We start from the raw sequence: 20,739 nt of genomic DNA on the forward strand, positions 1-20,739 counted from the left end.
GGTGCTGTCAGAGATCCTGATCATGCCTAGCCAATCAGGGGCGACCATGTGATATCAATGGATCAAAACACATGCGTGCTGAGAGGATATAGAAGATTTTCCACATGAGTCTGCTGCATCCCTTTTGATGGACTATGTCTGTGTCATTGACTCTGAGCCTTCTCAACCCCTCCCCTGAGGAAGACGATAAGGCCCAGCTACAGTCAACCATGTAGACAAATGAGGAAATATCATTTGTCTGCAGAAGGCAACAATTCTACATACATGTGAGATCTCTGGTAATTACTTTTCATACAACTTTTTAAATTGCCATTCTCAATATTGTTTTCCTCTTCTCGAGTTCAATATCTTTGCTGATAAAATGTATTAGAGTATAAAAGCAAACAAAAGAGAAAACCAAGTAAAGCTACTTCTCCAAATCCCACTGTGTATGGATACCATAGTTCCGTTATCCATTCATCAGATGATGGGCATCTACTCTGTTCCATGTTCTAGCTACTGTGAATAGAGTGTCAGCTAACATGGATAAGCAGGCATCTCTGCAGCAGGAAGTAGGGTCCTGTGAGCATGCAGCCAGGAGTAGTATGGCTGGCTCAGACACTAGGTCTAGTTCTAGTTTTCCGAGGGACGGCCGCAGTGGTACCCACAGGGGCCGCACCAGTATGTACACTCACCAGCTGCGCATGGCGTTCCCCATGCCCCAGGGCCATGTCAGCATTTTGTGTCTTTGTTTTTTTACCCTTAGCCATTCTGCCTAGAATATGACGAAGACTCAAAGTAATCTCAATTTGTGCTTCCTTGATGGATAAATATGGATATTTTAAAAGTACTTAGTACTTCATTGGTGCATCTTCTTCCGGGAACTCTCGGTGCTGTTCAATAGCCCAATTTTTAAGTGAGTTGTTTGCTCTATTGGTGTTTGGTTTTAAGTTCTTTGCATACTCTAGACATCCATCCTCTGTCAGATGTATGCATGACTAGCAAACTTCTTTTCCAGCATGTAGGCTGTCTCTTCAGTCACGTAGCCCGTCACTTTCCACTGCAGAAGCTGACGAATTTCAGGAAGCTCCGCTTGGTGCCAGCTGGTCCCATTTCCTGGGTGATCAGAGTCCTCCTCAGGAAGTCTGTGTGTGAGCAGCTATCCTTAAGTGCACTCCTTACTCTTTCTTCCAGAAGCTTCAGGGTTTCAGATCTAACACTGAGACGTTTGATCCATTTGAAATTGGTTGGGGGTGGGAGTGAGAGGGAAGAATCAAGTTTCGTTTTTCTATATGGAGATATCCAGTTTTCCCAATACCATTTATTATGGCAACTTTTCTCTAATGTGTATTTCTGGCATTTTGTAAAAAGAATTCAGGTGGCAGTAGGTGAGTGGACTTATATCTAGGTCCCCGAGTCTACTTCACTAATCAATGACTACTATGACTTTGCAGTAACTTGAAACTAAGAACAGAAATGTCTGCAGCACAGTTTTTGCTGCTCAGATTGCTTTGACTACTTACGGTCTTTTGTGCTTCCATATAAATTTTAAGATGCTTTTTCAATTTCTGTGAAGAATTGCATTAGACTTTGTATGAGACTGTATTGATCTGTAGATTGGCTTTGGTCGATGGCCACTCTCACAGTATTAATCCTACTGACCCCTGTGCTCTTCTACCTCCTCTGCTCTTCCCTTCGAATTCCTCAGTGTTTTATAGTTCTAATTTATAGGTCTTCCACTTCCTTGGCTAGGCTTGCATATGTTGTGGGTTTGGGTTTTGTTGTTTTGTTTTGTACTGTACTGTGAATGGGTTGTTTCCCTGATTTCCTTCTCAGTCCATTGGTCATTGGTAAATAGAGAGGTTATGGAGCATGCTAACTGTGTGATTCACCTCTTTGCTAAAAGTGTTTGTTAGCCTGTAGGGTCTCTTGGCATCTGGATAGGGATACTTTGAATTCTTCCTTTCCTATTTGTGTTATCATTTTGAAAACAAATATCCAATTGCTCAAACACCATTTGTTGAAAAGATGACCCTGATGTCTGTGTAAAAATCAATTGAGCACAAAGTCAGGGGTCTCTTCGTGTTCATTCCATTAACTAATGTGTTTATTTTCATGCCAGTAGCCAACAGTCATAATTACTAAATCACTATGCATGACTTTAACATGCTCAGTATGGGTTTGCCCACTATGTTCTTACTTTACAAAGGGATGCCTACGCTAAGTCCTTTGCACTTCCATGTATTGTCGAGTCGTCTTAACACTCTGTGAGAAGACATGCTTCAGTCTTGACTCGTGGGCACTGGGTCTCGGGGTCTCTTTGAAAAAGAATTGCCTACCCGTGTGAGTTTTCTGAACACTGACTTGAGAACTTAAATACAAAGAATTCCAGCGTGGCTGCACCAGCTTTCAATGTTGCCAGCCGTGAGTGCACGTTTGACCTCCCCACAACCTCACCAGCATTTGCTGTCGGCTGTTTGGTTGACCGTCTCACCCATCCTGGCTGGGGTGGTTGGATCCTCCCAGTCCTCTCCCTGATTGCTGAAGACACTCAGCACCTGTTGGCAGAGTTTTTAACCACTTGTCTTTCCTCCTCTGTCCAGAGCCATAGGCCAGGCTTTAATTTGGGCCATTTATTTTCTTGACCTTTTTTCATCTTTATATATTCAAATAGCCATCTTCTGTCAGACAGATAGCTGGCAAGGATTCTCTCCCACTCTGTAGGCTTCCGTTTCACTCAGGTGGTTGTTTCCTTGGCTACACAAAAGCTTTTGAGTTATTGGAGGTCCCATTTCTCAACTATTGTCCTTAATCCCTGAGTGGAATTCAATTCAGAAAGCCATTCACTGCCCCAATATTTTGTAGGGTAGTACCTGTGTTTTCTTCTGGCAGTCTCAGTGTTTCAGGTTCTAAGTTTTTATCACCTTGGTTTTTTTTTATCATTGCTGTTTTTTTTTTTGTGTGTGTGTGTGTGTGTGTGTGTGTGTGTGTGTATGTGTGTACCAAGGCACACATGTAGAAATCAGAAGACCACTTACGGGAATGTTCTCTTCCACCACTGGATTCAAGGATCAGACTCAGACAGTCAGGTTCGGCAGCAAGTGCCTTTCCCCTCTGAGCCATTTTTGGTCCGTGAGCATTCTTTATGAAAAATTACTTTCTCCCTCAGCAGTGTTTGTTGTCTGCAGTATGCAAAACTCACACATATTTTGTAATACTTATTGTTTAGTGTCATTGGGTGTTGTTACATATTATTTTAAGTTCGTATTTTTGTTATCTACATAAATAAACTGAATTTCCTATATTTATTTTATATCCAGCAACCTTGCTAAGCTTCTTGGTCACTAGATTGTTGCAGCTGCCTTCCCTGGGCACAGCGTCACACCCTCCCAGGGGACACATGTTCTTGCCATGGGGTTTTCAGTGTCTTTGCAGGTCTTGCAAATTGCTGCATATTCTGTCACCTGCTAAGGAATGTGAGGGTGGTGTTTTCTGGGGCTCCTGGTCCTCTTGTCCATCTTTCATGATGGAGGAGACCCTGAGGACCTGGGCCACCAGGGGACTCACAGTCGGCCTTAGTGGAGGACACTTGGGAGAGGAGGATTCCCATCTTTCCCTAGGCATAGCCGTCTTCTCTCCTTCAGCTCAGAACACGCATGCTAAGTTTCCTGATTATCTAAGTGGGTGGTCCTTGGCTTCTGCCTCTCTTCAGTCCCTGTGCACCTTCCCCTAATTCAGTAGTTGAGCAATGACTGTTACCTTTTTCTAAATGCAGAGTTGAGAGTTGGGAAATCTCCCTGTTTCTCTAATTTCTACAACCTCTAAGTAGGATTCTTCTCCCCTCATCCATGAGACTCTGGTTTCACATCATAGGAGAGAACATTTGGGCACAGGATGCAAGTTCATGACTCTCTTCCACATAGGGGCACTCTTTCAGGCCCTGCCTTTCCCTGCTCCTTGCCCACACAGTCAAGACAGTGGAGAAGAGCTACAGACAAGATCTGAGGAGTCCCTGTATTAGGAACTCTGAGACTCTAAACTGGTGCACAGCCCATACCCAGCTGTGATCTTTTTAATCCACCATGACAGTGCTATGCCTGCCACTATCTTGGCTATGGTTGACATCACCATACCATGTGATTTCCTGGCCACAGCTGACATCACCATGCCATGTGATTCTCACATAGATAGTATCCTTCAGGAGGGTGCTCACCTGATTGCCATGCTCCATTTAACAGTTCAAGAAACACGACCACTTTTAGATTACCTGGCTCTTTCTTGTTGTTGACTATGTTCAGTTATAGGTTTCTACACCCTAAGCTAAACCAGAACACCATTTTCCCTCCAAAGCGAAAATAAAGTTGCTGAAGACTGACAGAGGTTCTCCTAATCCATAATCCTGAGTTCACTTTCACCCTCTGCCAGTCTCGTTTGCAAATTCAGCATCCCGCCATGGCAACGCCTGAGTCACAACTCAGAACCTCTGTCTCTAGAGGTCTTTATAAGGAAGTCAGTGGCTGATGCTTTGCTAAAATTGCCAGGAGGAAATCAATGCCTGTCAACAGGGTTTAATGTATGTATGATTGACTTTCTTAAGGAAGCGTGGTGACATGCTGAGGACAAATGGATTCTAACTTCTACAGTGAAGTGCTTTTGACCTTCCTGACACAAACACAAGGAAATAAGTGCAGATTTTTAGCACCCATGTAAGAAGCTGGATAGAGTGGCATATGCCTATAATACCAGTATGGAGACCATAGAAACAGGAAGACACCCACGGGCTGCTGGCCTAGCATCTAGCTAAATCAATGAGCTCTAGGTGCAGTGAGTGGCACTGTCTGAAAAATAACACCAAGAGTGATAAAAGAAGGCAGTCTCTGGGCTCTGCACACACATGCACATGTGTATGCACACAAATAAAATAAAATACTAATGCATTTCACAGTAGCTTAAAACATGATACCACCATGCTGCTCGTTTGAACAGTTCTGGAACTGTGCCCCTAACTGCTCCTTTGCTTTTAGGATAGACTTCTCTAGTGGCCCTGTGGCTGTGTCCTTGACCTAAGTCAGTGGTTCTCAACTTTCCTAACGCTGTGATCCTTTAATACAGCTCCTCACACTAGGGCAACCCACAACTGTAAAATTACTTCTGTTGCTACTTCATGACTGTAGTTTTGCTAACTATTATGAATCATAATGTAAATATCTGGTATGCAGGATATCTGACCCCTATGAATGGGTCCTCTGGCCCCCAAAGGGGTTGCCACCCACGGGTTGAGAACTGTTGACCTAAACGGTAGTGAGGAGAGCTGCTGCAGTAATCAGCTGTAAAGAAACCAGTGATGGGGACTTCCTTGGTGAGGAAAAGGAGCCCAGGTGCTGAGAGTAACAAGGTACACTGTGTTTTACTCTTTCTGTTGACCTGGTAACTAGAACACCTGGGATCTCTGACAGCAGGGACAGGAACTTGCCAGGCTGAGGGTTGCATGGATGGAGGGTGACCAAGGACTCTTGAATAGTGTCCTGACAGATTTCTAGACTGGTTCCTCCTCGGTATGTAAGTCTGGGGCAGTAAGCACACAGGAAGAACCTTTAGATTCCACCCCATAGCCTCACCGTGTCTCACCTGTCTACAGAACTCTGTCACCCAAGGTGCTCTTGTTCGGGGGGTGTTTATTTGGGAGAATACTGAAAGACAGACCTTCTGGGAGACTTTTTGTGTAGTACTTCTTAGGAAATCACGGGTGTTGAGCACGTGCCAAGTGCTCCCTAGCTTGGTAGAGAGCTATTGAAGGAGAGCAAGTGGGACGTGGCCACTATTATGTGTGTGGGCAAGTACACATGCAAATGTGCACAAGTGAGTAAAATGGGGAGGCAGGGACAGAAAGAGGAAAGGAACAGACTTGTGGCTTGGAGGCAAGAGGCCCAGGGCCTTGTGCCTGTGGATACAGAGTAGGCCCATATTTCCACATGGTAAGGCACCCAGAATCTCAGGCCATTGTGTGCACCTGCCACATAGGAGGTGGTCACCTCCCCAACAAAGGGTCAGGATGTTGTTCTGCTCCTTCTTTGTAATTTGGAGGACACCTGGGATAGAGATGCTAGTTCAGCCTACATGACAGAGCTGGCATACAGAGCAGGAAGATAAAAAGACTTGACAGAGCAGGCATAGGCAGATGTGTGGACATAACCACAGCCATTTACCTGGTTACCTAGGAAACAGAATGCTAATGAATTTCCCCCTCAGTTTATGTTTTGGTATAAAGGCTTTTTGGAGAATAAACGTAGAGGAATTTTCAGGATGTGAACTCAGGTTTTTATGAGGGATCACTGAGAATCTCCCTCCCGAGAAAGCCATGTGACCCATGTATCTTTAGTCCCACGCCTCCCCTTTGGTCTGGAGAAATACTTTATGGTCCGGGCTGGCACAAGACCGCGACAATACAGAAGAGTTTTCACTGTTCAGTGATGGCAAGAAAACACCTTGTTGTATCTGCCTGTTCGCTTGAACTGGACACTTACATTCCAGTTCCTGAGCAGACGGTGACCCTGAAGAGCTAGTCACATCTTGCTGGTGTTCCTCTCCCATTGCTAATACAGACAGCTTCATATAAATGCTCAGGAAAGGCTTGTGGAGTTACCTGTCAAGACCTCATCTGCCATGCTCCAACAGGCCAGAATCTAGAAGAGGCAGGAGGTAACCAAGTTGAAGCTCACCTATGGTTCACTCTGAACCATTTGGCAATGGGTTGGCTTTTTTGTGTGTGCTTGGCACCCATGTGTTTTGATACTGCTTTCTGGGGAAATTATGCTTTGCTGATTTCCTAGAAGTTATTATAACTCATACCAACTGCAAAGACTTCATTTCCACACCCGTTTGCAGGTGATTGTAAGGGCTTAGCATGAGTCAAGCAAAAGACTGGGTTTTCTAATGGCTTGTTGTTCTTACCAAAACCCAGGATTATCAACAGAAGGAAGTCTACTTGATTAAAAACACACACATGTACACACACACACACACACACACACACACTATCACTCACACACAAAAACACATGGCTTCCCTGGCTGTAATTTTTCAAATTATCCATTTGGGATCAATAAATATTCTTGTAATTCAATATTTCATTAAGACATAGAGAGAAAGAGAGATCATTCAAAAATTGAGGAAGGGGCTAATTTTCAAAAGTATCTCCCAGCTAAGACTCCTCTGGAGTGTTATGTATACATTGAAAAAAGAATTTAGGTAAGTGTATTATTATTATTTCATCATCATCATTATTATTTATTATTATTATTTAGAGAGAGGAGTTAAAACATGAGAGAATCCCTGTGTGAGGACTCAGTGTCTGCGTTGCACACAACCTCAGCGATGAGGGGGAAGCTCTCCAGGACTAGCTCTGTGACAGGCATGGCTCACAGGGCACTGTGCTCATGTAGGACCTCAAAAGTACACGACCCCCTCCTCTCCTGGGAGCCAGCTCCTCTGTGTGTGGTGTAGGAAAGACATGACAGACTGGGCATAGGTCACTTGTGTATCACAAGGAAGGTCTGAGCCACTGGATGTCCATACTCCATCCACCATTAAAATATATTCTCCATATGGGGTGCAAGTGAATGGGAGACAGTAGGCACTGTCTGGGCAGACAGGGCAATACAGACAGTCCCTCTTTAGCTGGGCACCGTCTGGGCAGACAGGGCAATACAGACAGTCCCTCTTTAGCTGGGCACCGTCTGGGCAGACAGGGCAATACAGACAGCCCCTCTTTAGCTGGGTTGCTGCTGTACAGTGCCCCCATTTCCCCGGGCCCAAGAAGAGGCCAGGTGCTGTAACCCAGGAGCGCACTGAGAGGGAGTTCTCACCACACGGCTCACACGCCTGGGCAGCCCAGATGTCACTGTGCTGTTTGTCAGGAGCTTCAGTGACCTGAGCTGTTCCCAGGCTGGTTTGCATGCTAAGGCGGGAACAGCAAAGATCCCACACTCTTCCTCATGCTGAAACAGTGATCTTCACACAAGACTGTGCTTTGACAAGGCCGTCATACTCCCTGGAGAATGTGTTTCCATGCCCCACCCACAGAGTCGCTGTCGGATGCACTGCCACTGGCGTTGCCGTGAACCATGCTGGAGCGTGTGCTGACGGGAGTTCCCAGGTTTCTCCAGCTATCATCTGTGGATACCACGCCTCCATCTGGATCTCTCACAGCTCAGAACCCTCGGCTGGTGTCCCTAGCCTGAGAGCCCTGCTGACTGGCTGAGTGATCCCTCTGTGTCCATGCTGGGGAACACACAATGTCTGACTTTCTGCTATAAAAGCAGAAGATGAGGATGTCAGGTTGAACCACCTGTATTGGCCCTTTCTAGATGAGCAACAACATGCAAGTGAGACAGGATATCCTGGGGTACAGATGCCCTGGATGATGAGAGCTGGGTGCTTTGTCGGTTGTGTGTAAATAACTGTCACGTGCAGTCGTTTAGGTTGCAAATTCATATACAGCCCCTCATTTGCCTCAAAAAATGTTCATGCTCGCCGAAGCCATTGTCACTTATGCATGCCCACAGGAAGCTTGAATGGGAGGAACTCTGCAGCTTGGCCAATTTTATCTGTTTCCAAGAAGCATTCATTGTGTGTTCTTCCCGTTGTTAGGACCCACGGAAGCATTAAAACAACTCTGACTAACCGACGAAGAACTGTAAGGCTTGCAAACCCAGAGAGACTGGAGCAGGCCTGGAACATGCGTATTGCCCCTTGAGGGCCCACGGTTGTCTGAACCGATTATGTAACATAACAAGCAGGACTTGGGAGGGTGTTTTATTAATCTTTCAAAGCTATTAACTATCTCTTTAAACTGTAATTGCATCGCTCTTAATTGCTTTATTAGTTCCTCAGCTTCGTTATTCATCCTGTCTCACTCCTATTCAAACCAGTTGCAGCTGTTTTTTTTTTTTTTTTTTTTTTTTTTTTTTTTTTTTTTCTTTAATGTGAACGGGACTCTCTGTCTCCAGATTCCAGAGAAAGGAGAGGTAGCATGCTGGCTCCACACAGGGTTGACCCTGCATTAGCAGCTCCCCTGACACCAGGGCTTTGTCCAGGCCCTGAGGGTTGTCCTGTACTGGTTCTCTCTCCCTCTGGAACTCTGGTGTCCCCTGACCTGTCTCCTTCCCCACGTCCTCACTAATCTAGTCACGCCACGGTCAGAGAGAGATGTGCTCAGGAGGTAATCAATGATCTGCCCTCAGACCTCGGTGACACCTAGAAAGAGGGCCATAGGCGCAGCTCCAGGATCTTCCCCAGCCTCTGAACTCTTGCTGCCTGCTTCAACTTCCTCGATGGTTCTGGGCATCTGTCAGAGCCCTGCCCCAGCAGTCTCCCTGCGGCTCTCTCCTGCCGACTGAAGCTGGCAGCCTCAGCACCCACTCACTAGACAGACGTTTCCTGAGCTGCCATCACAACTAGTGGGGGAGGGGGCACCTCACCAGTCACAGGAAATAAAGTGAAAACTCATAGCGTTATCACAGATAGAAAACTGTTCTTCATGGTGATTAATGAATATGACCCTAAGCCTCAGCCCTTCTAAAAACACGTTCGTACTACAAATGCTACCATTTTTCATATTTTTTTTTTCTGTGAAATAAAAGCTTACTGAAAAACCATCCAAACATCTGGCAATTCTTGGTGACTAAAAAGTTGACGAAATGGCCCAGGAGCCTGGCGTGGTGTGGTACTGAGAAGATGCAGGAAGCATCTGTATTCCATGGCTCCCCTGGCTCCTCCGGTCCACCTACCCCTCTCCTGTCCATGGCTCAGGGGGTTCTAACTAGTAAAGGAGTAGCGCCATCCACAGCTCCATCCCTGATGACTCATCTGCCACAGGGATGAGTAAGAACACCGTCTCTAACGCATGTCATTGTGGTGGGCAAAGTACACTGAGTACTCTCCAGCAATGTCCAAACGTGTTTCCCGGACAATGAGGTGACAAGTATGCTCAATTAACCCTGAAAGGCAAAGTGTGTGCAGTCAATGAGGACGGCCTCAAGCCTTCTCCTCCGCCCGCCCGGCAGTCTCAGCCAAGCAATACATTCGCTGTCCACGTCGGTGCGCGCCACATTGTAATTTCCCAGCATTTCAGGCTTCAAAGGAAATAGGAGACTCTCAGAGTCACACTGTAGGTACCTTATCAAGCACACAGCTGTTGCTTCTGCTTCCTTCAGAGTCTACAACCTGCCCTGCGCTGAGTCCCCAGCTACACCCTCGGGGAAGTGGCTCACAGAGAACCTGCTGGTTCACCGCTGCTGTTTAGAGTGTAATAGCTGCCTGCTTTGTAGGGACCGAATGGAATCAGAGTAAGACGCCCTCCTGGAATTCACAGCACAAACTCCCTCCAAGGAACCCAGTTTCTCTAAAAAGGAAACCTTTCCTTCAACCACAGAGAAGGGAAAACAAGCTGTGTTAACTCTCAAATTCAGAAGCAGACTTCATAACCTATTTTCACTCTTTATGTTGGAATTTCCCTGGGGTTCTTTTCTCCAGAAGTTGGGCAGAGCCAAGACACCCTGTGACAGAGCCAGATAAAGATTACACAGGGAAATGTTTAGACTTGAAACATCCAATGTGCTCTATACTTTAAAAGAAAAGAAAAGGAGGAACAATTCTCCATTTTAAAAAGTCACCTGGGGCAGGAGAGTTGGTTCAGCAAATAGGAGTACAAACTGCTCTTAGACCAGCACGCTGACTGGGCGGCTCACAGCACTCTGGCTGGGCGGCTCACAACCACCTGTAACTCCTGCTCCAAAGGCTCTGATGCCCTCTTCTGGCGTCTCTGGAAACTGCACTCACATGAACAATCCTGCACACAGACACACATGCATGCAATAAAACTAAGGTCAGATGAGGTGGCACGTGTCTTTCATCCCAGCACGTGGGAGACAGAAGCAGGCAGATCTCTGTGAATATGAGTCCCACCTGGACTACACAGTGAGATCCAGGCCAGCCCAGGCTACATAGTGAGACCCTGTCTCAAAAAAACCTTTAAAATGACCACCTTGACTAAGGTCATTCCAAGGTGGGACAGTTCTAACGTCCCACCAGCACTTTCTAGGGTGAGCATGGTGCTTCACCTGCAGTTATGATTTCTGATTAGTTTTTCCACAACCAGATAACTTTTTATTATCACATGCTCACTGGCAAAGGAGAAACTTTTGGTACTTGATTCGTGGCCATCAAATTTCCCTATTTTACATGAGCCATAAATCCTGCACTTTAGAAAATTTCGCAGATTGTCCCAAGGCCAAGGAGGATGGGTAAAGAATCACATGATTCTGACAACAGCAGTCAGCCCCACAGAACAGCAAACAGCATCAATCTGCAGGGATGCTGGACAAGTACCTGATGTTTTCCAATATCATCTATCAGGAACATTAAGCAAGCAAGTGATTTCTCCAGTAATTATCAGTCCACAAACAAGATCTAAGTGTCAGCATTATGACCCTGAGCTGTGCTTGGGGCTCTCCTTTATTTATTACAGATATTAAAATTCTGATTTCCTATCTTCCAGTCAAGGTTACCACCAGTAAATCATTTCTACTCCTCATATTCCATTACCAAAACAACTTGCACAAGAGCTGAATGCTTTAACTGTAATGTATAGAGATTCCCCGTCTAGATTCCCATAGGAAGTACTAGGAATAAGTGTGTGGTGGCACATGGCTACGATTCCAGCACTAACGGAGCTGAGGCAGGAAGATCACGGCTTCCAGAGCTGTGGGACAGGATCTGTCACTGATGAGCCGCTGAGCTGCTGCTCTTTTGTTGTAACAGTGCAAGCGAATTAACACATCACCATACCCAATCTTACTGCTCCACATGAGGCTACAAAATGAGCAGTCTGCCACTCCCACCCCGACAGTGCCACAGACTCTGTCTCCAGGAGCCAGCTCCGTTCCTTTGGCTAATGCACGGTGACATCCCAGAAAGAAAGCTCATCTTTTTTGTTCCTGTAAAAAGCATGCTAAACTGGGTCATCTACGCCACACTAGCCACCTCGTTTCTCTTCACACTCTGTGCTGTGCACATACAGTGAAAGTTCCCGGGAAGCAGAGCTCTCCCCGGAATGTGGCAAAGCAGCGTTAAAGTGACAGCTGGGGTCTGATGAGCCTGGCCCTGTTATTGTGGTAGAGGGTGTACCCTTCTTTGCCCCACAATTTGGCAAGGATCCAGTCAAATATGCACCTTTTCAGGAAAGTCCCTAGTTCATCTTTGATTAACCTCCACTTCTGTGGCCCTGCCCAGAGCTGTGCCTGCTATCTAGGGAAAGCAAAGGTTCACAGCCAAGCAGACATTCTGTCCAAACTCAGTCATATCACTTCAGAGCTCTGGAGAGAGAGGAGCTCCAAAGCCCTGAGACAGAAGGGAAGGTAGCCAGCCAAAGGTGAGGCAGATTCATGGCATTTTCCAAACTGATCAATAGGCTGCTTCATGCGATCCTGGGACCTGGAGGCTACAGTAGGCACCTGCCCTGGAATGCATGGTTAGGTGCAGCAAAGGCAATCCTCAGGCTGTGAGCTGGCCAGCAATGCCCACCAGTCCAATTCCCCCATGCTATGATAGAGCTGACAGAGCTGTGGACCAGACAGCGTCTGTGGTTCTCAGTGGCCCTGGCTGAGTACACCCACAGTGCTCAATCAGTCTTGCCGGTTTTGTCAACCTTCCACAGCCCTAAACGCCACTGACAGAATTCCTTTCCTAAGTGTAATTTCTAAAGTCGCCTATCTAGAATTCTTTCGCTTCAGCTCCAACTCAGTTTTGGGATTTAAACCCTACTGCCTCACACCTTTCTGGCCTCTATGTCACAAGTATAGCTGGGACACTGTCACCGAGCTAAAGCCTGGGCCCGGTCCCAGCTGTCTGCCTGGATAACAGAAGCAGAAAGGCCATAGCTTTTCTTGCTCTTGGTGTTTCATCTCTATCTCGGGGCACCAGCCTCCAGAGACACTCCGTTCCTCTTCTTTGCTTCCAGCCCCGTTTTCCTGCCCAGCTCTTCGCTGGCCTCTCAGCGTGGCCTCTCAACTCTCCTCTGCTTCCATGCCTCTGGAAAGGCAAACCCCCACAGATGAATCTGCCTGCCAGGATCCCGTGGCTTGCTTGCACACACAAAGCCTTCCAAGAGCTATGTTACATAATTCCCAGCAGGCAGAGTCATTTCCTATATTCCTGTACCTCCGCCAGTATTTCCCACACCTGCCTAACTGTCACCAGCAAGCCAGTGCTCTCCTAAGACCAAGGTTTCCCTCGGCTTGTGCTTGTCTTCACAGGGTTAGACTGTCTCTTTTGAGGGACATACTAACATAATACTCTCAATACATATATGTGCATATGTGTGTTTACATTTGCAGGTAAACACATCTCATTCAAATAACTGCTCATGGGTCAGTATTTTAAACTTCCAGATCTCTCCCTATTCTACCTCCCAGACCCAATCTCCCCCAAACAACAGATTATTTTTTAAAAAATAAGATATAGTTACTTCTTCTGCGGCATCTTCTGGGGTGGGCTCTATGTCCAGGTTGAGTTCCTCCTCTGTGGTCTGACAACAGAAACATAGGTTAATATGGTTAGCATCTCAAAATTGTGTCAGCGGCTTCATACACGTAATCGGCACAACTGTAACTGGTTTGGTAGGTGCTTCATGTGTGTAACTGGCACAGCTGTAACTGGCTTGGTAGGTGCTTCATGTGTGTAATCGGCACAACAGTAACGAGCTTGGTAGGTGGCGGAGCCTGTAACACTGATCTCTTGCACCTGCACAGCTCTGTAACTGTGGAATTCTTGGTACTGGAGACAGATGTTTTACACGCAAGCAGTGAGTATTCATGTCTAAAGTCACAAGCCGCTGAATCAATGAAGTGTAGGACTTCCGGCACAATGAAGAAGACAGGCAGTTATACTGCCTTCGGCCAGCAGGAGGCAGGAGACAAGCTTACATGCAGCTCAAACATCCACACGCTGAGGGTGGACACAGACAGACACCAAACACATCTGTAGTCATTCCTGCTTGAATGGAACAAATCAGCCTCTTGTTAATTCTGGAAGAGGAATTGGATTTTTGTGGGTTTGTTTCTTAGAGAGTGACTTGTGAAAACTCCAGCAGCCTGAAGTTTGCTATATAAACAGGTCTATAACCCACCTCTACCTCCTGGGTTTGGGGATTACAGGTGTGTGCCATCAGGCCCAGCTGGGAAGAATTAATGAAATCCCAGACAGTAAAGTTCTGGGCTCACAAAGATGCATAAACAGCACCTGTTAGCTCGGGGTTTAAACAGGAAGCCAGGGCTGCATCTCTGCTTAGAATGCAACAGCGTGGAAGACTGCTCAGATGACCTATTAGAAAGGGGACAGCCCCCACCACCCTGAGACTCAGAGAGAACTCAGTGAAGCATTCCCACCCAGAACTAGCTCTAGTGTGTTCTGCTGCCCCAGGTTAGCTGATGATGTCACGATGGCTAAGCCAGCAGCCATGCCGGGTTAAAAATCTCACTAACTTGACTCCAAGTCACCAGGGAATCATGGTGGATGTGGAACATTTGAGAACCAAGATTTTGCTTTCTCTAATGCACTGAGGCATCCAAGAAAGCTCACACTTTAATAAAAATATTATTAAAATGAGTCAGCTGAGCCCCACAGATGGCTTCACACGCTGTCTGGCTTGTTGCTCCTTCCTCTCTCTCCAGAGCAGGGCTGTGGCCACCGAGCCCCACTGAGCGTGCACACCCGGCAGTCCTGACTCTGATACAACTCACAGAAACCACTGCTTCCCCTCCATACCAGACTCTTCAGGGCTTCTTTAGAATCTCCAGTTTTTATTCACCATGTTTTCTTATCCCATTCATGCATAAAGAATCATCCAAAATATCCCAAACCAATTCATAATACCACAGTTAGTCTCCTTAGATAGCCAGTGGGTTTCCCCTAGTCTATGTGCTGGAGCATTGCTGGTTTTTTTGAAGAATATACCATGTTCTACTTCTATGGGCCTCAGATTCCTAGGTTTCTAAGGACTGTGGACAAGAGAACAGCTGAGGAGAGGAAAGCAAAGTGTAGCCATGTTAGGCTAAGAGAAGAATCCGGGAACATGGATTTCCAGCCCGTGACATTAACTGTGTTCCACAAATATCTCTATCCAAGCAAGGTCAGACTCTGGGTGCATCTCACCCAGCTCTGCACATGGTCTGTAATCTGCGAGCTATTTGAGTAGCACAGGACATAAAACATGGGCAAATGAGACAATAAAGTCAGCTAGGGTACTGTGACCCAGGGACATGACACTTGAGGACATGGAAGGTCCCCGAGAGCTGGGAACTTCATAGTTTGATTATTTCAGCTTTGGCCCTCTGTGGAGACAACTCCAGCTGTTTCTTGGCTCCAGACTGCTAACAATTTAGTGCCCCACCCTCACTCTGCATGCTCCACAAGTTTGCTGCTCTGAAAAACTCACCAGAAAGCCGGAGGAAACGTCTTCTCTCCAGGCTCTCTAGCCTCTGACTCTCCCGGTGTCGGGCAGACTAACCGAGAAGCTCACAACCCTCAGCGCTGCTGGGCAGCAGAGCGGGTGCTATCAACTCTGCATCAGGATTGTTGATTTGCCAGTTTTCTTTGGTCATGACATATTTCTGTAATAACATGAGTCTGCCCGTCCTGGTCTACTTCAGAAATGTTTTAAACACAAGCTGCTCTTAGGAGCCTCTGTCCTGGTGATAGCGCCAGACTCAGAATTCCAGCAGGACCCCACGTTTCCTTCACTCCTGCCCCTCTCCGTCAGCCCAGTTCTCCCCACAAGAGCTCTGTGTTCAGGACGTCGGGCAGATGGACATCAGGCCACAAACGACGAGCTCAGCAACAGGAAATAAGAGAATGTCTGCCCTCATCATTTGCTCAGTCATGGGTTGAATTTTTAGAAGAATCAAGTATCTCTCAAGAAAAAAAAATAGGCTTGAGTTGTCATCTGGGGAATGAGTGACTTTGTCTTCAACTGCAAGGCTGCACCAAGTACCAACAGAGCAATCAGCAGTGGTAGAGCCAAGTGCCAACCTTGCTCACCAAGGCAACCCCCTTGCACCAATACTCAGACTGCTCTGGCTACAAGATACAGCACACAGTATCCATGAAAGGCTCTACTCCCCACGTAATACCCACATCCTCCTCCAAGCACTTACAAGATTATACTCGCTTATTTGGTCTCTGTCTCTCTTTGTCTAATGGTCTCTGTCTGTCTCTCTGCCTCTGTCTGCCTCTCTCTCCAGACGTGTGTGTGTGTGTGTGTGTGTGTGTGTGTGTGTGTGTGTGTGTGTGCAGAAATCAGAGGGCAACTTTCAATGGCCAGATCTTCCCCATTACCCCATGAGTTTAGGAATTCAGGTCATCAGGCTTGACAGCAAACACCCTCACACACTGAGCAATCTCGTAAGCCCTATTCCAAGTATTTTTATGGAAGTCCTCAAAGTAAAATACCACATATGCTGTCTTCTAAGACAGAATCATTCAGAATAAAGATATATTTCTGTGACTGTCTCCACGTCACTATGAAATGAAAGCAGTTAACATGGAACTTATATGTGTAAGGTCAGATGAGGCAGAGATTAAACCTTAGGTTGTGGTATTCAGGAGTCTAAAAATTAGCCATTTTTAAATTGCAGTTTCAGTTGCTCCTGACACGGTGCCTGAACATCTAAAGATGCAGCCGCTCTGAACAACTTCGGAAAACTTTCTTCTCAGAAAAAGCTCTGATGATCACATAGAATCCAAACGGAACAAATGAAATTCCTGGCAACAGAGGCTTGCCCCCTCCTTAGGGGACAGCGTCTTCGGCACCTTCCCCACCACAGCCCCAGCAGTGTGACACTGGCATTGTTCCCTCGGCTCTCATTTCTGGTGGCCCTCTCTCTGCGTGCATGGCCTTTCAGGACAACACTGCCTCTGCTCTGTTCCTTCTAGCCTAACGGGTCAGTCCCTGCAGCAAATGGAGATCTCGCCCATGATCTGGACCACTTGTTGAAAGCAAAGCTAACTGGTGCCAACTAGTTGACAATAGCAGTACTTCCGAGCACAAGACACACTGCCAGAAGCTCACTGAAGGACGGCTGGGGGCAGCACGCTTGTCTTCTATCGGCTTCATGCATGCACTCACAACACACACACTGTCACAGGCACACAAATGCACATGTCTGTGTGGCCACATATGTGAAACACAGACACAGAGCGACCATATCTGCCACGCTAACCGTTACTAGATAACTGTGAATTTTCTATTGAATAAAAGTCCGTTCGCTACCATCCAGAGGGCACTGTGGGGAAGGGCACACTCCCCTCTTCTGTACCTACCTCTATCTCCATGGGCTCCACCTCGATCTTCTTCCATAGCTCCAGCAGCTGTGCTATCGGCATTTTATAAACTTTCCTTTTCTTCCAAGCAAGTGTTGATAACAAGAATGAAAATAAAAGCAGGCACCAAGGAGCCGGAGAATTGGCTGATGGGATGTCAGAGGCTGGGGGCAGCAGGCCAGGCTGGAGTGCAGAGTGGGAGAGAGCACACGGGACACGGAACTGAACGGTCTCCTGGGCCAGGGAGGGTCCTGAGGTCTTCAGTGTCGCTGCTCAGCCTCGTCAACGGGCTGCAGCGCGGTGAGGCAAGGAGACTGCAGCTGCGTCTGGGAGTCCGTGCGTCTGTCTCACAGAGTGCAGCCTCCGAGTGCTTCCCTGCCTCCCAGTTACGCTGCCACTCTGCCCCTCCCCTCACTATTTTACCTTAATTGGCTCTAAATGAGGGTGAAAGTTGAGTCTGAGGATGCTGCTGCCATAGAAACCGCTTAGCAACGGAGGACCAGCGAGGGAGAAGGAGGGATTGGAGCTCGGGCTCTGCCCTTCCCCTCCCCACCTCTGCGACACTGCCTGGGACCCACACACCACCCCTGTCAGGAGTTCTGAGGCTGGAGGCCAGATACAGCAGAGACACCCCTCCACATCGGGGTTTCAGACACCTGCATTGGGGATTGCGCTGATGCCTGCAGTAGCTTGGTGCAGCGACTCCCTGCTGTCCCCAGTGAACAGCTCTGTTGAGGCATTGGGCAGGAAACCGCAGGGAGAAAGGAGTACCCACACGTTGAAGGGACTGGGCAGGATGGGTACCTCAGAATCCAGTCTTGGACCATACTTTTGCCCTAAGCAGGAAGACGGGCTGCAGAAACCTTAAGTGTGGCATCCTATCCTCTGCAGGAAGGGACAGAGACCAGCTGTTTGTCCCTGTCTGCTCTGAAGGACCAGTGTAGAACAGGAAAAGGGTGTTGCGGGGGCAGGACAGCGTTTACTCTAAACACATTCTCTAGTTTGTTCTTCCCACCCAGCTTGACTATTTCACTCCCGTTTTACAGAGGAGACAGTCCTATTGCTCAAGGAGAAACAAAGTACCCACAGACAATGGAGTTAAGAAGCCAGCTCTGCCTGAGGCTGAGAAACTTAGGGTTCCTTGAGCGTGGGTCTTTGGTCTGCTCCATTTCTGTCTGGGAATGAAAAACGCATCAGGAGACGATCCATGCTGAGCCTAGACCAATTTGGTTCTTGCTCTCGGGAAATCGTGTTCGAGACGAACACAGTTTAGCCTTGCTCTGGAGCAAGCATCTTCGTCTCTGCGTGCCCTTATCTTTGAGAATATCTAAGGCAATGGCTCCCTGGCCTCAGAACATTATCGTGTCCTTTTCATCTTTATGAAGTCACCAAGAAATGCAGCCTACTAAATGACGGAGCGGGGCCCAAAGCCTGTGCACTTCACATTTTACGGCAGAATAATACCTCATCTTCCGCCAACAGAGGGGGCAAGAGTGGTGTGTGTTCACAAGAGACACTTCAGCCTCATCTTTTTACAAAACGAGGCCCGTGAGGACCTTGAAAATTAATTCTACTCAGGATAAGAATAACAGCAAGGTTGTTTATTTTACACTGGACACCTACTGACTGAGTGACTGAGCAGAGGAGGGCATCCCGTATGCTGACCATAATAAAGTCAGCTGAGGTAGGATGTAGAAGGTCGCAAGCTAACAACAGACAAGATGAAGTGATTTTTCTCTGTAATAAAGCCAGGGAAACCACTCACAAAAGACTTCTGAGAAGATGTGAAAAGCATTGCATCTGACCACTGAAGACCTGAACTCCCTCAGGCGATGGAAGGAGACGCAATCGTTTTCTTGCTGTGCTTCTGCAAAACCTCCCATTTCTAGGACATTCTACAGATACCCCAGTGTGGAAAGATGGAAAGAAAATATTGGTCTTTCCTTTATAGGGACTAATGAGGAAGAAAGAAGTTTAGATAGGCTTCAGGGTGAGCCATGCTTCCTTGGAGACTAGAGTGAACCCCAAGTTTCCAGAAGGACCTGAGTTAAAATTTTTGTCAGAGTGGCTGTCAGCAGAGACAAAGAGTGACTAGTGTAAGGGGTGTGCTGGGCCCTGTTGCAGATACGGCTCTTACTCAACATTCTCTTTTCAGTCTCTGCGACATGAGCTGAACCCCATCCCACCATCTTCTGGGTGAAGCAGAGAAACCTGGGGAAAGAGCGTGGGAGAAAGAATGGGGCTCTGAGTGAGCCATGGGAGCCAGGCTCAGCTCACTCCACGCTGCTGCCTTTGAACAGTTAGCAGGTTGTGCAAAGCAAGCAGCTTGGGCACTCGGAATGCAGCACAGGGAGGCACAAGCCTGCTGGACGGGAGTGGGAGAAGTCAGGGAAACAGCCCCTAAGACCTAAGAACTACCCAAAGGGGAAAGGAAACTTCCAAGAGAAAATGAGGATCCAGGATGGCCCCATCCGTAAAGCTTTCAATACCCAGAAAAGGCAAATCAGAAAAGAAGGAGTGGGCTTTTCTGGGGGATAATAATCATAAAGACTTCAATAAAAGACCAAATTATTGCGATGAGTGTTCAACTAAATCCCAAGAAAACTCAAATGACTTGCTCGACAGAGTGATACTTCCGAAATCTGGTTTCTGAGAAACCTCCTGTAGGCATCAGTCTGCAAGGGGAGGCAGTAACTAGAGGACGCTTGTTGAAAACGGTGTTCAGCAGAGCCAGCTCTCCAGAAAGGCACTGTGAAGAACAGCCAGAGCCCCAGCCTCGGCATCACGGTGGCGTGAGACAGATAAACAGGCATCAAATCCGGAGAACCCCAGCCCCATACACTCTCAGCACAAACAGACTCCCAAGCATACCGATGTGCTCAGATCCCTTGAGTCTGACAACATTTTATTTTCTCGCAGAACAGAAAGGAAATTCTTCCACTAACTAAGGAAAAGTTGTGCGGAGAGGCATTGTAACCCGTGGTTGGCCCGCTCCTGGTGCTCACAGCTGTCTTCTAGGGTTCAGCTTTCCCAGGGTTCATAAGCAATAGCAGGCTGGAGGAAAAGCCTCAACTGAGTCTAAGCCACCTGGTGTTTGAAATAATGAGAGATGTTGGCCTCCATTTTGTCCTTGACAGCCATTTTCCAATGACTCACGTTCCATCCTGGCCTGTTCCACCTTGCAGCTGAAGATAATTAAGGATTTGGTAAAATAAGACAAATTGCTCATTTCTAATGGGTGGGCTCTTGTTTTGCTAGTTCCATGTTCTAGTGTTTCACAGAATTCTAAAAAAACAAATAAGCAAACAAACAAACAAAAACACCACCACCAAAAAACACCTTAGACCCAAATTACTTTTAACAAAAAGACCAGCTACTTCCTTG

At 47.1% G+C, this 20,739-nt stretch overlaps 1 protein-coding gene across 1 annotated transcript in view; it reads right to left on the bottom strand.

Moving 5' to 3' along the window:
- Rps6ka2 (ribosomal protein S6 kinase A2) overlaps positions 1 to 17,672 on the bottom strand; it is a 252,979-nt gene extending 235,307 nt beyond the window's left edge. The window contains exons 1-2 of the mRNA XM_057761330.1: positions 17,356 to 17,672; positions 13,505 to 13,564 (exon numbers count right to left, since the gene is read on the bottom strand). Coding sequence (XP_057617313.1) covers positions 13,505 to 13,564; positions 17,356 to 17,418 — 123 coding nt within the window. The 5' untranslated portion in view covers positions 17,419 to 17,672. The remainder of the gene's footprint in view (positions 1 to 13,504; positions 13,565 to 17,355) is intronic.
- Between the last annotated feature and the right edge of the window lie 3,067 nt (positions 17,673 to 20,739).

This window comes from Chionomys nivalis, chromosome 2, assembly GCF_950005125.1.
Source record: "Chionomys nivalis chromosome 2, mChiNiv1.1, whole genome shotgun sequence".
Classification (NCBI taxonomy): Eukaryota; Metazoa; Chordata; class Mammalia; order Rodentia; family Cricetidae; genus Chionomys; species Chionomys nivalis.